The following is a 14,453-nucleotide window of genomic DNA, read 5'->3' as shown; positions in this document are numbered from 1 at the left end:
ATGTGAGCCCAGACATCCAGAAACGGGCTTTACTATCTATTTGGTAGTCGGCTCTCTGTAATGGCTGGCGTAGTGGTAGGAAATGGTAGAGAGAACTCATGCAGTCGGCGAACCCTGATATACGCCATTCCTGTGCGACAGTCGTGATGGAAGTAGAAGATGTCAGAGTCTTTACATCATCGACTAGAGTAACTTGAATACTATGATGCATTTCTTCTGTCTATACACATAACTATCACAGAGATGGACGCGGAGGCGGCTTTGAAGTCTTTTAGAGCTGTATGCAACTTGTTAGCTGTTAAAGAACCATCGTATAGTGTGATGACTTACCACTGAGCTATCTTGCATCCTTCTTCACGAGATCGCAATAGAGTCACAGCCAAGGACTTCTTCCTGTAATCACTTCCCTAGAAAGCACTCCTGTGCATTGATATTCTGATATTTGATGACTACGTCCAAGCCAGAACCTAGTCACCGCTTTACTAGTCGCCACTGGCTGAGCTTCAAGCCAGGTCTATTCATCGCTAAGATAGTCTCATTCTCATGACATTTCTCCTAGAAAAGGTTATCTAAACATCTGTTAATCTTTACTCAAAACTTGAACTCCTCATTAGATATGTACAAATCACCTCATCCTCCTGTTTCTATCCAACCCTTTCTTTCTTGCAAGTCTTTGCTCTACCCGCCATCATCAATTTTCATTCTTCACACATTCCATGCTCTTCCACCACTCATTCTTCCCACCCATCTCCGAGATACCCGGACACATAAACGTTTGGAACACCCTCTTCTCCCAAATCTGCAATGGCTCTCCCTTGCAGTCGTTCTCTTTGAACAACATGCAGTAGCCGCCTGGATCGGGACCAATAGAACGGGGCCGTTGGACAATGTCGGCAAAGTCAATACACGATTTCCTTTCGGTGTAGGCCTTGTATTTGCAATTGCCGAGGAATCCTGTACCGAGACAGTATTTGATGCCGCTGTTGTTGTCGATCACTCTGTTTCTACAGTTGTCGCTTTCGGTGATTGGAATGTAGGGGCTTAGTGCAAAAGGAGGGCTTGTAAAAGGCTTGGCTGTGACGAGACTGGCGAAGAAGGTGAGAATGGTGGGAGGGCGCATCGTAGAGTCGTGTTCTAGATTTACTCGTGGCTACTACCAGGACTATGATGCAGATCCTATGGTAATGCGATGTTGGTATCCGTATGTCTTGTTACTTGTGTTCTTATTGGATTGAGATTGCAGATAGTGAGAAGGAAGGAACGAACGTGGAGCTATCTTTAAATACACACCGCGTCGTTTGGATTGTGCAGCGAGTCCACATGCGAAATCCAACGTCAAGTACCGTCGAATCAACGCATTACGTTGGGAGATCATGTTCGATGTGATTTGTTAGACTACCCGGATCGTTTGAACGTAACCGCCTTCAATGTGAAGACGAGGGAAAGCTTAGTGCGACCCACGCACTTCACTAATCACAAGGAGGCAACTTCGAAAGGCATGGATGAAACACAGCCAAGAGTTACACATGTTTGCGATGTTTGTTATCTCATACTCTAACATGCATCGCGTCCATCCATCTGCTCATTGTCTTCACTTCAGAGTGAAGATAGTAAGGAGATACATTACGTGATGGTGGGAGACTTGATGTGCCAGAGCAGTCCCCATGTGTGATTCATATTGTAGTGGAAAAGAAACAAGAACAAAAAGCTTGTACTTGACTCATATTTGAGCGGCAAACGTCATTCACATCGTACGTCAATACCAGAACCCCCATTTGTAAAATAAAACACCATATACCACCACCCCCTCATTTCAACCGACACTTCATACTAACCCACCACTCAGGCGTCCCCGAATCACTGATACCCGGACACTCCAACCTCTTATCACTTATCCCCTTCCAAATCTGCACCGCCTCTCCTCGACACCCCTCCTCCTTGAACAACTCACATCACCCACTCGGATCCGGCCCAATAGACCGCGGCCGCTCCTCTACATTTCCGAAGCTGTAGCACCAGTCCGAACCAGGCGTTGTTGGGTAGGCGCGCCACCCGCAGTTGCCCATGTAGTTGTAGCCGTTGCAGAAGAAGACGCCGCCGTTTTCTGTGATGGTGGATTGGCAGTTTTGGGGACTGTAGGGGCTTGTGGCGTAGGGGAGGGTGGTGGTGAGGGTGGTGGGCAGAGCTGAGAGGGTGAGGGTAAGGGGGGTGAGTGGTAGCATTCCGAGGAGTGTACTGTGATAGATACGTGTCAATGCGGTAAGCTAGACTTGTAGTTGCGCGATGGGTAGTAAAGTAAGAAGGAGGGCAATAATACGGATGAGCAATTTATGTGGGCGTAACGTTGCATATGCTGTACAGCAATGTGGTATGTATGAATGGCTGCACGGAAAGAAAAATCGTATGAATATGCTTCGGTTTGCCGTAATGTAGAGACATTGTAAAGCCATAGTCGACATGTAATGGCACGCTTCAACCCCCGCTTGACAATATTGCTCAACGTAGACCTTGGTATGAGAAGAGTACATCCGCAAATGAACAAATGGGATCTTTGTATTACCAAGAAGACTTTTCTCGAACATAGGAGCAAAAAGCCGAAGCTAAGAAGGGACTATGCACAGCAACAACAGCAACAAGGAAGACGGAAGAATAGACCCAACACACATACAGACACACACACCTCCCATCCCAAATCCCCGTTGTGCCTGCGAACGTCGCTAAATCACACCCACACACACCAACCAACATCTCCAATTACCCACCAAAAACAACCATTTCAATACGGCGCCTTCGAAATACCACTTCCAACACTCTCCAAATCATCTTCATCATCCTCAACCCCAATACTATCCAAGAAGCCCGTAAAATCCGGTTTACTACTCGACAAGCCAGTCCCCCTTCTACGATCCCCACTCCTACCTCTGCTCACTCCACTCTTGACACTCCTACTCTTCTTCACCGCACCATTAGGCGCCGTCTTCGGTCTCGCAAAATCCCTAGCCTCGCTCTGCCCGTTGAGCAGATCCTCGGGAATAGGCGGCACAGGCGGCAAATTATCCATCGTATACGTACTTTCCCTTCCCCCTCCTCCTGCTGCTGCTGTCCCAAAGTTCATGGAAGTAGCTGTTGTCGGCCTGGGCGTAGAAGTAGCAGCCGGCGTAGTAGGCGATTCTGGATTCTGCACACCACCACTCTGCTGCTGCTCCTCCTTCGCCGGACCCGTAGTAATAAACGACGCGTCGGACAGAGAATGTACACTGACCATGGAATCACTTGTTGAGGAAGCGTCGTGGTCACTCAGACTCTTTCTTGCCCGATGGCTCGGTGCGCGGTGAGAATATCCCGTCCTCGGCGCCCCACCATGACTTGTACTCAATGCCCGTCGCAAATCATCAACCCTGACTGTAGACCGCAGACTCGACGAAGAATTTGGTGTGTTGCCACCCGGACTTCTGCTCCGATTCGGACTCGACAATCGACCTACAAGCCCGTATGCTGCCGACGGCGGACGACTGTGCGCACGTCGTGGCGATTGAGCAGGCGAGCTACCATTGCTACTATCCAGGTTCTCATTTTGTACATTGACGCCGAGGAAGTTGTTCTTCTGTGTCGCGGCGGTGTAATGCGTGCCTGTTTTCGATCCTGATATGGAAGCAGATGACGAGTCTTTTGTGTGGGATGATAGACAGCCGTCTCTCGTCCAGTCCGAGAGGAGGTCTTCTCGGACTTTGAATGGGAGTTCAGGTGGGCCTTGGTGGCTTGGAGGTTGCTGCACAGGTTGATGGATAGTAGGGATAGACGCATTGGCTCCGCGGCCAGGTGAGCCAGGGGGCGAAGAAGGCGGCGAGTATAGGGAAGTCGAGTAACCTTCCGATATCTTTTCGACCAAAGCTTCCCTGTTGTCAAATGGTTTCAGAGCTTCGTTCTCGACAATCTCTGCTGGTACAGCGACAGGTGTCGCATGAGGTGTTTCTATGAGCTCAATGGGCATGGGCGGGACGCGTATGCTCTTCATCCACAGACCCTTGCTGCTTCTACGCGAGATTTCGTTGTGCAGGGCACGTCCGACAGAGGAGACCTCGAAGTCCAGGGCTATGCTGAGCGCCCAGAGGTAGCCATGTACCAAGCTGCCCAAGCGCAGTTTAGCACCTGGGTCTTTGATAGTTACGATATCTTCTTGTAGTCGCATGATCATTGGCAGTCCACTCCTCGCTGCGTTTACTCCGAGTCTATTGACTAGAGTGGTGAGCAGCAAGTGCAGAAGCAGATAGTCGGCCTCAGAATCGACGTAGTGAAGCGCGTTCTCATAGACAGCTAGATGAAGCAGGGGCAAGAACGTGTCCCTACCACGTTTCGATACTCTTTCCCTGTTCGATGCATTCGAGACTGCACGTCTAGCCAACGCATTCTTATCGTTCTCCTTCTCCTTCCGCCTGTAGTTATCCACAATCTTCAGATCTTCCTTGTTCTTCTCCGTATTAAGCCACGTAATCAGCGCGTCGACGTAGGCTTTCCTGACCTGGCCGCTTGGATCGCGCAGAAGCCATTGAGTGCCTTCCCAGACACTCACACCGACTTTGCTCCGCGACACAGATGCAGTTGAGCCGTCTGGTCTCCGTGCGTTTGCTGTCTTGATAATGGCTTTGACCGCATCGAGAGCAGTGATACGTGCCGTTTCGAAAGAGAAGAAGCGGTCTACATGCGTCTTTTCCTGCATGCTGATCGAATCCGCAACGGCGTCTATAGCGCCTTCGGGGTTCTGTATTGCTTCAGTGGTGGAGGAAACACTCAAGAGACGTGATGGCTTGAGGCGGCTCAGGATCGCTTCCACCATGTCAGAAATCTGATCTGTATAGTACACATGTGTTGCGAGATCCGCCATGCATCTCTGTACGGTATCCAGAAGTTGTAGCCTCACGTTAGAGGGCTTCTTGACGACCTCCGTGACTACAGCGTCCAAATTAGTCGTCGAAGATTGGTTGCTAGGGTCTTTTTCTCCCACAACAGATGTTGTCTGCTGGTGATGCGGTACAATGTTCGATCCTGGCCCACCAAGCTGAAGGAGTAGCAATGAGTGAGAGATGAGTCCGACCAGAACATCCATGACACTGAGTCCGATGAAGTTGATTGTCGAGGCTAGAAGATAGTCGATGATAGTCGCCAGAACCAGCTGTTGTTCGAGGTCGTCTTCCACGATTGGACTGCGAACCAGGGCTTCCACTGCGCCTACCAGGATTGTGTATCGGTCCTGTACAGGGACCCATGCGCAGATCAAAGCCATGAGAGTAGTCGCCCAATGGCTGCTTTCGCTTGGGGTAGCCTCCTGTGAGCTCTTGACATGTGATGCGATAAACTTGAGCACTGCTGAGGTCGCAAGCCGAAGTTGCCCTCGATTTACACCCTGGAATATGCTCCTCAGCGCCTGAAGCGCAAGTACTCCAACCTCCTCTTCTGCAAGCTTATCCGCATCCTCGGTCGTTCCGGATGCCGCGATCGGGTCGCCGTCTTCATCGTCGGTCCGTGCAGTGGATACACTCTGCCGCCGCCGTAATGCCAGCTCCTTGTCGTGTTCGCCCTTGGTGGCTTCCCGTGCTTCCAACCTCTTGAGGTATGCACCACTCTCTGAATGTATGTTGACGAGTATGACTGGTATGACGGCGCCCAATTGACGCCCTGTCTCGGACCCTAATGACTCAGACGAGGCAATCGCCTTCAGGGCCTGGAGTCCAGCCTTGCGGTATCTGACTGCAACGGGCCAGCTGACTGGTGCCTTGCCCGTCTTGACAGTCTCCTTGGACGCGAACTGAGCGTACAACTGCACAATCTCCTCGTACTTCTTGATATAGTCCTGGTCGGCTGCGAGGGCGGCGGGATCCTGATGCGCGCATAGAGCTTCGAACGTCGGCACTGATTCCTCCACCATGGTAACGTCGTTTGAGTTGAGAATGGTTCGCAGGATGTGCAGTACGGCACTCGCATAGAGGGGAAGATCGCGCGGGCATTTCTCAATCAGCGCCCTGACAATCTGCAGCGTAACCTGCACATTGCCTGTCCTGACTTTCCACACATCCTTGGTCGCCCTCTTGTCTAGGAAGTCGACCACCTTTTGCAGCTTACTGCGGCGAGTGCTCGCGTAGAAGAGCAGATAGCTGAGCTCGCTCGAATTGGCCTTTGCTTCGGCATCGCTCTTCTGGACTTTTGGGTAGCATTTGAGGACCAGGACCTGGTGCTTGGGGCGACACGCCTGGCGCGCTGCGTTCATTGAAGCTCAGAGCGGTGACGTTGCGGATTCGAGAAGAGGTAAGCGTTGCGCGGCGGCGGCGGCGGCGGCGATGCGATGACGAACAGCGGGGGAGGGTGAGTCGTGGGTTTTTAGGATAGCAGGGAGATGGAATGGGCGGGAGATTCAGGGTCGCTGCATTATTCGGGCTTCGCTTCCTTGACTAGCACAGGTGCATGCATGTGCAAACGGACGGTCGCGGAGAAAGGAGAGTAAGTTAGTCTAGGGTCTGGGTGTGGATAAACATGTTCGGCCGTATCCATGTCCGACGACCCAGAGATGTGGTCACTGCCCAACGTCGCCCGCCAAGCCCCAACAACACCAAAAGATAGCCGCGGTTTGGTGAAACCGCCATATTGCTTCTAGGCTACATTTACTTGTACTTCCCCTCAAATTCGGCCTTTTGCTTCTCTCTGGCAGCCTTCTTTTGCTCATTCAGATCGCGGCCTATGCGCCCGCGACCTTCCCAGTGCATCTTACGTTGCGACTCATCGTTCAACTCTCTTCTAACTCTAGCCCTACTTTGTCGTAACGCCGGATCTGGCGTCATGAACCCGTCCGTCTCCGCATCCCTCTTGAGATACTTGGTCTCTTCGCCACCGTACGTGACCTTCCCACCCTTTCCATATTTTGCCCGAGCCTGCTCTTTCGGCAAGCCCGTGTTGGTCGAGTAAGCATTCATCCCGGATTCTCTCAACTTCCCGCGCATTATCTTTGGCAGCATGGCTTGTTTGCCTTGCTTGACGGAGTGCGCAACCGCACCCTTGATTTTGAATATCCGGTTGTTGAGCCCTTCATGACCAGGCGCGTCTGGGTTTCCAGCCACCCATTGCACTGAGCGTCCGTCACTCACAGGTTCAATTACATAGGCTGTGCCTTTAGGCATTCCCTTCATGATAAAGTCTGGTCGCAGATGTGGGAAATGCGAGTGCATCCATTGCCAGCGGCGAGGATTTGCTGCCATGATCCTTTCCTCTTTTAGCAGCGGTCTGCCTTGTAAGCGGAGGCGAAACTCTACAGGGCAGCCATGCTCGAGGAATTGGTATGCGCGATCCAATGATAGCCTGTAGAATTCGGTTGGACTGGACTCGTTCAAGATGATGTTTTTGAGCCCTCCAATATTCTTGCCCTTCTTAGTTTTGGGTTTCGTGAACGTGTGTGCTTTGGTGATGGAGAATTCCCTCAAGTTTTCTGGTACACTCATGCTCGCCTCGCCCTGGTCCTCATTGTCCAAATATCCTTGCGCCATCCCTTTCTTCAGCGCATCCATACACCAGAGCATTTCTCCATCTTTGACATGGTTGTCGTACAGCTCTTGTAATGAGATGTTGTCCGCTATCAAGCCCTCCTTTGCGCCCTTCTTGGTCGTCTCCCAGAATCTGACCTTGTGTGACAGGTCTTCCAACCGCGGGTATTCATACGGAGTGAACGTTAGCACCTTGTGTTGGCCGAGGACTGTCTTGGCCTTGGCCGTTTTGTACAGGTTGAGCGCACGGCGTTGCTCAAGGCGTTGGGTGGGACATGCAGAGCGCGGGACGTGAGAGGCGCATTGCGGGCGGTATAATGTCTGGAGAGCGCGTATCGGTACTCGTACCGGTGGTAGAAGGAGCGATCGAAATTCAACAGTCGGTATCCGTATCTTTGGTGGCATGGTGACGCGATGAAAGGAAGCGTGGACCCTGTGCGAGACTGAAAGTTCCGATCTTGACTCAGGTTTCCCACTTATCCTTGCATTCATGACGTCGCGTAGCGAAACAGATGATTCGCAGTAACCATCACTTGGCATTCAGGGCAAGAACACTCATGCAAGGAGCTTGACTGCTTCATCACTACTTCTACATTGGTTTCAAGATGGTTGTACAAGGCTACATGTGCATTACGAGGCCGCACCTACGATACTCATCCGCCTACGTCCGCATTGGCACCAAAAAGCTTGCAGCCGTCTCGTCACTACCTGTATACTGCATCTGAGACCCAGATGGGAACGCAGCTTCCCAATCGATTCCTAGACCGAATGGATTGTATGACGGGTAGTTCCAGGAGCCCCAATCGATCGTAGGCTCGGGAATGAACGACGGAGCATCTGGCTCGACAATCGGAGTAGGCTCGGGTAGAGGCGGGGCATGGGGCGCACTACTTATAGAAATGACGCTACTACGTCGCGTGGGATTGAAAGATGTCGGTTGCGCTTGATTCAGCAGATCTTGCTCGCAACGGCGCACGATTTGGGCCACGCGCTGCATAATCTCTCGCTCGACAGGACTAGGTACTTGTCCGGCCTCGACAAGCAGTTCTTGATGTACGCGATGCAGAAGATCTCTGCGGAAGCGTCGCGATGTTTCGCTTGGTGAATCGCAATCGTAGACTGATACATATTAGCAGATTACAGCTACACGTCACAGTAAGACGACATACATGGACTGGGTATCTCAGCGTCAGCCACATCTGGAAAGAGGACCTGATATACGTCTCTCCACTTGTCCTCCTCTAGCATATACGCAGGGGTGCGCTTCTTCAGGGTCCGAATAGTCTCACGGTCGATTCCTTCAATTTCCCGAGGCGGTGAATTCTCGCACTGTCGCAGACGTACGTGAGTTGATTGCGCCTTGTCTGAAGTGAAGGTCTCGTAGCAGATTGGACAGAATATCGGCTGGGAATGTGATCGATAGAGGTGTTCTTTCATCCGATGGACGGATGGCCAACCAGGTCCAGGACAAGTGCGCCTGTTGCGATACCTGTCCGGTTCATGTTTGTAGAACGGACACGCAAACTTTGCTCCAGTCTCAGAATCGTCGGTGGTAGTTGCCGTGGAGCCCCGGCGTCGCTTGTTTGAACCATCGTCGTCATCGTCCTCTGGTGGCGGACTGCCTTCTGAACGGGACTTGCGTTTGGTTCCTGAGCTCACTGATGTTTTACGACTGCTCTGGCTTGAAGAGAGTGTGCCTCTACCTTGGGTGTGAGCGGCTTTACTTCCTGCACATTGCTTGTAAGCCGCGTTGCGGAGGTTGATCTCGACTTTGCGTAAGATAAGGTCAATAATCTTCTGGGTGGAAGTCGGAAAACGCCGTATAGCCTTCACATTATGATCCATCTCGTCGTCACTAAAGTCGGTGTTGGTATGCATGTCGCAACTGCTCGTGGATGAGATGGAAACGATAGATGTTACTCGTTCCCTAGGGCGCTTGCTGGATGGGAGATTGTCGTTGATCCACCGCTCTATATCTTCATCGTCCGACGAAGGCCTATCTTTAGGGATATCCTTACGTGGAAAGTCAAGCAAAGTCCCGACAGATCCTATTTTTGGAGTCTCTGGAGATGTAGATTGGAGGAATGCCTGACTGGTGATGAGTTCTGCAGGGTTGCTAGTGACGCAGTTCTGGCTAGCCAACCAAGGCCTATCGACGTAGCATTTCTTAGGAAAGGTAGCTTTGTTGTTGACAAGAATGCTCGGCACAGGTGGAAGGGGTGCGAAAAGAATGCCTGCTGCATCGTTAGCGATCTGAGCTTCTGCCAGGACTTGTAGTAGGATGTACCCTGATCCAACGTCCCCGCTTCCAAGGGCGAGAGGGAATCAGGATTGCTGTTATAACCCGAATCACGCGTCCTGGAGGAAGACAGCGAATCCCTTCTACATGTCCGCTTGGTTGTGCTCAGTCTTGGTAAGCCGACTTGCGCATGGCTATTTGATACCATGGCGAACATTGCGCAAATTGGTAAAAGAAGTCTACGGCAAGTGCTCGTACTCGCAGTACAGAGAGTAAGATGTTTTGTGAGCAAGAGAACACGGCAACGGTTTCGGGGACATGACGGCGTTCTTGAAGGATGCCTGAAAGGCTGTCACAAGCTTTCAGATGCACTGCGCGAATGCGCAAACGTGGGAACAGAAGCTGACATTTTCCGTCCATCCGTCATCAACCGGTGTCCAGGCACGGGAGGGCTGCGTACCAATCGTCGCAATCCATGATGCGTCGGGACAACGGCGTTGCGGCAGATACGGCATGACCATCAGGGCGTAGGTGGCTGAGCAGTATTGATGAGTGAGGTGGTCGTAGCACGAACTCGGACCGGGTGGAATGCACCAATGAGACACATCGTGGGCGGGCACTACAAGGCAAGTGGAATGTGGGGTTGCGACGTTGTCAACCTCAGCTGCACCTTGTTCATCTCTTCGACTTGTTTGTGCTTGTAACAACTTTGGGTTGGATGCGAGTGGCTGACGGGGCGATGCCAACTCGCTCAGGGCGTCTAGACCGGGAACGACTCCACATCCGACAAAAAAAAACGAGCAATCCACGCACGATGCCATCCACCACAACCACGGCAACGCAACCAGACCTTGACGAACGCAAAAAGTTGGACTTGCAGGGAATCGAACCCTGGACCACTCCCATGCTAAGGGAGTATTATACCACTAAACCACAAGCCCGATTTTCCTCTTTTGGAGATCTGTGAGAACTTGATGACTAATTGGGCTTCCAGAGGCTTTATATCTTGATGTTTTGCCCCCGATTCATCACTCCTAGCAGGTTTCAATTTAGACTCGAGAAGTGTTTGCTTGGAACCAGTACTTGCGACTAGCCGAGAAGGGTTGTCAATTAGCGTCCGCTAGTATTCGTATGCGGCATGTTTGAGGAAGCCTTGGTCCAACGTTGTCGTTAGAAGCCGAGGATGTTTCGGGGCATGTTCGTTGGTATCAAGCCGTTGCTTGCGGATATACGGAACCTGTCAGTCATACTCGGAGGCATACGATATGGGAGGTTGGTCGGACGACGCTGATGATGGAGACAGTCGTTGGGAAGTACCTGGAAGCTCAATCAGGCTTAGCATCACGTGTAAGCACAGCACCAAGCTATCCTCAACAACAACAAACACAGGGCATGACAAGGTCATTGCCATGTCTGTAGAGCGAAAGGCCGCGAAATTGACCGAACTCTGGAGTCGCGCAGACAACAAGTTTGGGCCAGACTTGGGCCTCGGAAACTAATGTCGGGACGATGCAGTGGCAGTGACATGCGTGGGTCTTCCCAGCGGGAATGACTCGCGTCAACAGATGTTGTTGTGAGAGCAACACCATCACAAGACGCCTATCGCCCTTTAGACGAGCTTGAGAGCTGGCTGAGGATCCTGGGACGTGTGGCTCGATACAGTGATAGTTTGCCGTAAACATGTCGAGAAAAAGAAGTGCTTGAAGAATGCAGGACTGGGGTAGGGTTGCACAGTTATGACGCTCGCGGCACGCGAAACACGTGCGCCCAAGATTCCTGGGCATTGGCTGCGCGACGCTCCCCACCAGCTAGACCCAGCTTCATTGCTTCATTCTCCATAATCTGCAATCCTGCATGCAGAGCTTTCCGGCACCGGCAGTTCCTATATCTTAGCTATTGCTACTGCAGGTTGCAATTGCTTGGTGCTTCCACTTTTCTAAGCCATGAAGTTCGGTACGACACTGCGCAAGAGCGTGTATGCGCCATGGAAGGACAAATACATCGACTACGACAAGCTCAAGAAGCTGTTGAAAGACAACGAGGACGACGATTCCTGGACTGCCGACGACGAGAGCGCGTTTGTTGATGAGCTGGCCAACGTGCAACTGGAAAAGGTGCACAACTTCATCACCGACATCTCGCAGAAGCTGCGCGACCGGACCACGGCCTGCGAGAAGAAGCTGGAACCATTGGCCATAGGGATCCAGGCGGAAGACAAGGAGGACGGCAAGGGAGACAAGGAGAACAAGGACGGCAAGGGCGAGGGCTTGCTGGGCGACGCGTCGGGCGATGCGTCCAAGAAGCCGGAGCCCAGCCAGCAGGAGAGGGAGAAGATACTGAAGGAAGTTTTGCGCGAGCTGGACAACATCACAAAAGAGACCAAGGAGCTGGAGAGCTTCAGCAGGGTCAACTTCACGGCTGTCATCAAGGCTACCAAGAAGCACGACAAGCTCCGCGGCAGCTCCTATCGCCTGCGGCCCTTCATCGATGCGCGCATTGCTCGCCACCCTCTCCACACCGAGGATGCCTCGCCGCTGCTGTACAGGCTGTCGGCGCTGTACTCTTTCGTCCGACAGAGCCTGGAGGGCAAGTCCAAAGAGGCTCTCTCCTTTGCCGAGAGCAGCACCGACGGCGAGGGCTTCACCTCACACAAGTGTACGACACGAGCCCTCTCATTTGCAACTACCTGCTGACACGAAACAGTCTGGGTCCACATGGACAACCTCTTTGAAGTCAAGACCGTCATCCTCCGCCGTCTTCCCGTCCTCGTCTACAACCCCCAATCAGCCAAGGTTGCTGAAGGCACTCAGCGCGACCCTACAATCACATCCATCTACTTCGACAACCCCAACTTCTCCCTCTATTCGGACAAGGTCAACGGCAAGCCCGATGCCTCTTCGCTACGCCTCCGGTGGTACGGCCAACTTGGCGAGAAGCCCGAGATCATGTTCGAGAAGAAGGTCATCAAGGAGGGCAACGCCGCTGAGGAGGTGCGCTTCCCCATCAAGGCCAAATACGTGCAGGCTTTCCTCGAGGATAGGTACCACATGGAGAAGAGCATCGACAAGATGACCTATCGCCCCAACAAGAACCAGGAGGAGATTGACAAGTTCAAGAAGGCTGTTGGAGATATCCAGGGCTTCGTCAAGGAACAAAAGCTGCAGCCCATGTTGCGCGCCAACTACACCCGCACTGCGTTCCAAATCCCTGGCGACGATCGTGTCCGCATCTCTCTCGACACCAACCTTGCCCTCATACGCGAAGACGCACTCGACGATGACAGACCCTGCCGGGAGCCCGACGACTGGCACCGCCGCGACATTGACAACGGGCAAATGGAGTTCCCCTTCAAGACGCTCAAGAAGGGCGAGCTGCACAAGTTCCCCTACGCCTTGCTCGAAATCAAAGTCAAGGGTATGAAGAAGTACGAGTGGATCGAAGACTTGATGCACAGTCATCTCGTCAAGGAATCCCCCCGCTTCTCAAAGTTTGTCCATGGTGTCGCGAAGCTGTTTGAAGATAATGTTCATACATTCCCCTTCTGGCTCAGCGAGGTCGACAACGATATCAGGAAGGAGCCTGAGAAGGCGTTTGACGATGAGCAGGAGAAGAAGCGCAAGGCGGCCGAGGACGAGTTTGCAGTCGGATCTCTATTTGGCGCAAAAGCTAGTCCTAGCTACCGTGCTTCCATCGCTTCCCCCGTAGGCTCGCCAGCTGCAACACGCTCCGTACCCAAGAGCGCGTCTGCGGCAGCGCACTCCATGCCCGTTGTTAAACCCCCCTTTCCGACGATTGGCAGTCACCTTTCTCAGCGCAGTCAACGCAACGGAGATACCCAAGACAACAGTAACAACACCAACGCCCGCATAGACGAGGAAGCCGACTCAGACGACGAAGACACCCTCCTCCTTGCTGGCAACCAAAATGGCAAAGCCTCCAAAGCAAGTGGTCTAGCCTCCCTCTTCCCATCCTTCTCCACCTCCAAATATGCCCGCAAACAAGCTTCAGCCCGTAAGATTCAACTGCCCCCTGGTATCCGGGACCCGGGTGTCTGGATCAAAGACCAGGGCCCCGTGCGCGTAGAAGCAAAAGTCTGGCTCGCGAATCAACGTACATTTATCAAGTGGCAGCACGTCTCCGTCCTCTTGGCATCACTCTCTCTTGGCCTGTACAATGCGGCAGGTGAGGGCAATGATATTGCGCGCGCGTTGGCGGTCGTGTATACGTGTATTGCAGCATTCACTCTCGCGTGGGGGTATGCGATGTACATCTACCGTGCGAAGCTCATTAGGGAGAGGAGTGGGAAGGACTTTGACGCTGTCACTGGGCCGCTTGTGGTGTGTGTGGGTTTGGCTGTGGCGTTGTGCTTGAACTTTGGTTTCAAGTATGATGCTTTAGTCAAGGAGAGGCAGCACCATTTGCATCATCATCATGGTGCCGTGAATGCTAGTTTTGGGGAGCAGATGGAGCTTAGAGTTTAAACAAGACGACGAGATTCTTGCTTGAGTTTGGGGATCATGGAGACTTTGTGTGTGTGTGTGTGTGCTGGGTGAAAAGGTAAAGGGATGAGTGGATTGTTTTTCTGTACCAGGGTTGATGCTGTTAGACGCTGTTTTCTTACGCAAAGTGACTTGGAAAAGGAGCCACTATTGGTCTTGATGTCTATGTACTTTGGAGTAGGTGTTGTA

At 52.3% G+C, this 14,453-nt stretch overlaps 5 protein-coding genes and 1 non-coding gene across 6 annotated transcripts; 1 reads left to right on the top strand and 5 right to left on the bottom strand.

Annotated features, from left to right (window-relative positions):
- Positions 1–691: 691 nt before the first annotated feature.
- J4E82_008221 (uncharacterized protein) lies at positions 692–1,120 on the bottom strand (the record flags this gene model as incomplete). The annotated part of the gene is made up of 1 exon (XM_051734455.1): positions 692–1,120. One exon carries the CDS (start codon positions 1,118–1,120, stop codon positions 692–694), a length of 429 nt encoding a protein of 142 aa, XP_051585823.1.
- Positions 1,121–2,776: 1,656 nt separating this feature from the next.
- J4E82_008220 (uncharacterized protein) lies at positions 2,777–6,262 on the bottom strand (the record flags this gene model as incomplete). The annotated part of the gene is made up of 1 exon (XM_051734454.1): positions 2,777–6,262. The coding sequence occupies one exon, from the start codon at positions 6,260–6,262 to the stop codon at positions 2,777–2,779; it is 3,486 nt and encodes a 1,161-aa protein (XP_051585822.1).
- Positions 6,263–6,653: 391 nt separating this feature from the next.
- On the bottom strand, positions 6,654–7,931 carry J4E82_008219 (uncharacterized protein; the record flags this gene model as incomplete). Its single annotated transcript, XM_051734453.1, has 1 exon — positions 6,654–7,931. The coding sequence occupies one exon, from the start codon at positions 7,929–7,931 to the stop codon at positions 6,654–6,656; it is 1,278 nt and encodes a 425-aa protein (XP_051585821.1).
- Positions 7,932–8,187: 256 nt separating this feature from the next.
- On the bottom strand, positions 8,188–9,404 carry J4E82_008218 (uncharacterized protein; the record flags this gene model as incomplete). The annotated part of the gene is made up of 2 exons (XM_051734452.1): positions 8,188–8,645; positions 8,696–9,404. The coding sequence occupies 2 exons, from the start codon at positions 9,402–9,404 to the stop codon at positions 8,188–8,190; spliced, it is 1,167 nt and encodes a 388-aa protein (XP_051585820.1).
- A 1,230-nt stretch (positions 9,405–10,634) lies between these two features.
- Positions 10,635–10,706, bottom strand: J4E82_008217. Its single transcript has one exon. It is a non-coding gene; the product is annotated as a tRNA-Ala (tRNA).
- Positions 10,707–11,708: 1,002 nt separating this feature from the next.
- On the top strand, positions 11,709–14,246 carry J4E82_008216 (uncharacterized protein; the record flags this gene model as incomplete). The annotated part of the gene is made up of 2 exons (XM_051734451.1): positions 11,709–12,420; positions 12,469–14,246. 2 exons carry the CDS (start codon positions 11,709–11,711, stop codon positions 14,244–14,246), a joined length of 2,490 nt encoding a protein of 829 aa, XP_051585819.1.
- Between the last annotated feature and the right edge of the window lie 207 nt (positions 14,247–14,453).

This window comes from Alternaria postmessia (assembly GCF_024291825.1).
Source record: "Alternaria postmessia strain BMP 2775 chromosome Unknown scaffold_63, whole genome shotgun sequence".
Taxonomy (NCBI): domain Eukaryota; kingdom Fungi; phylum Ascomycota; class Dothideomycetes; order Pleosporales; family Pleosporaceae; genus Alternaria; species Alternaria postmessia.
This window is presented reverse-complemented; position numbering and strand designations above follow the sequence as displayed.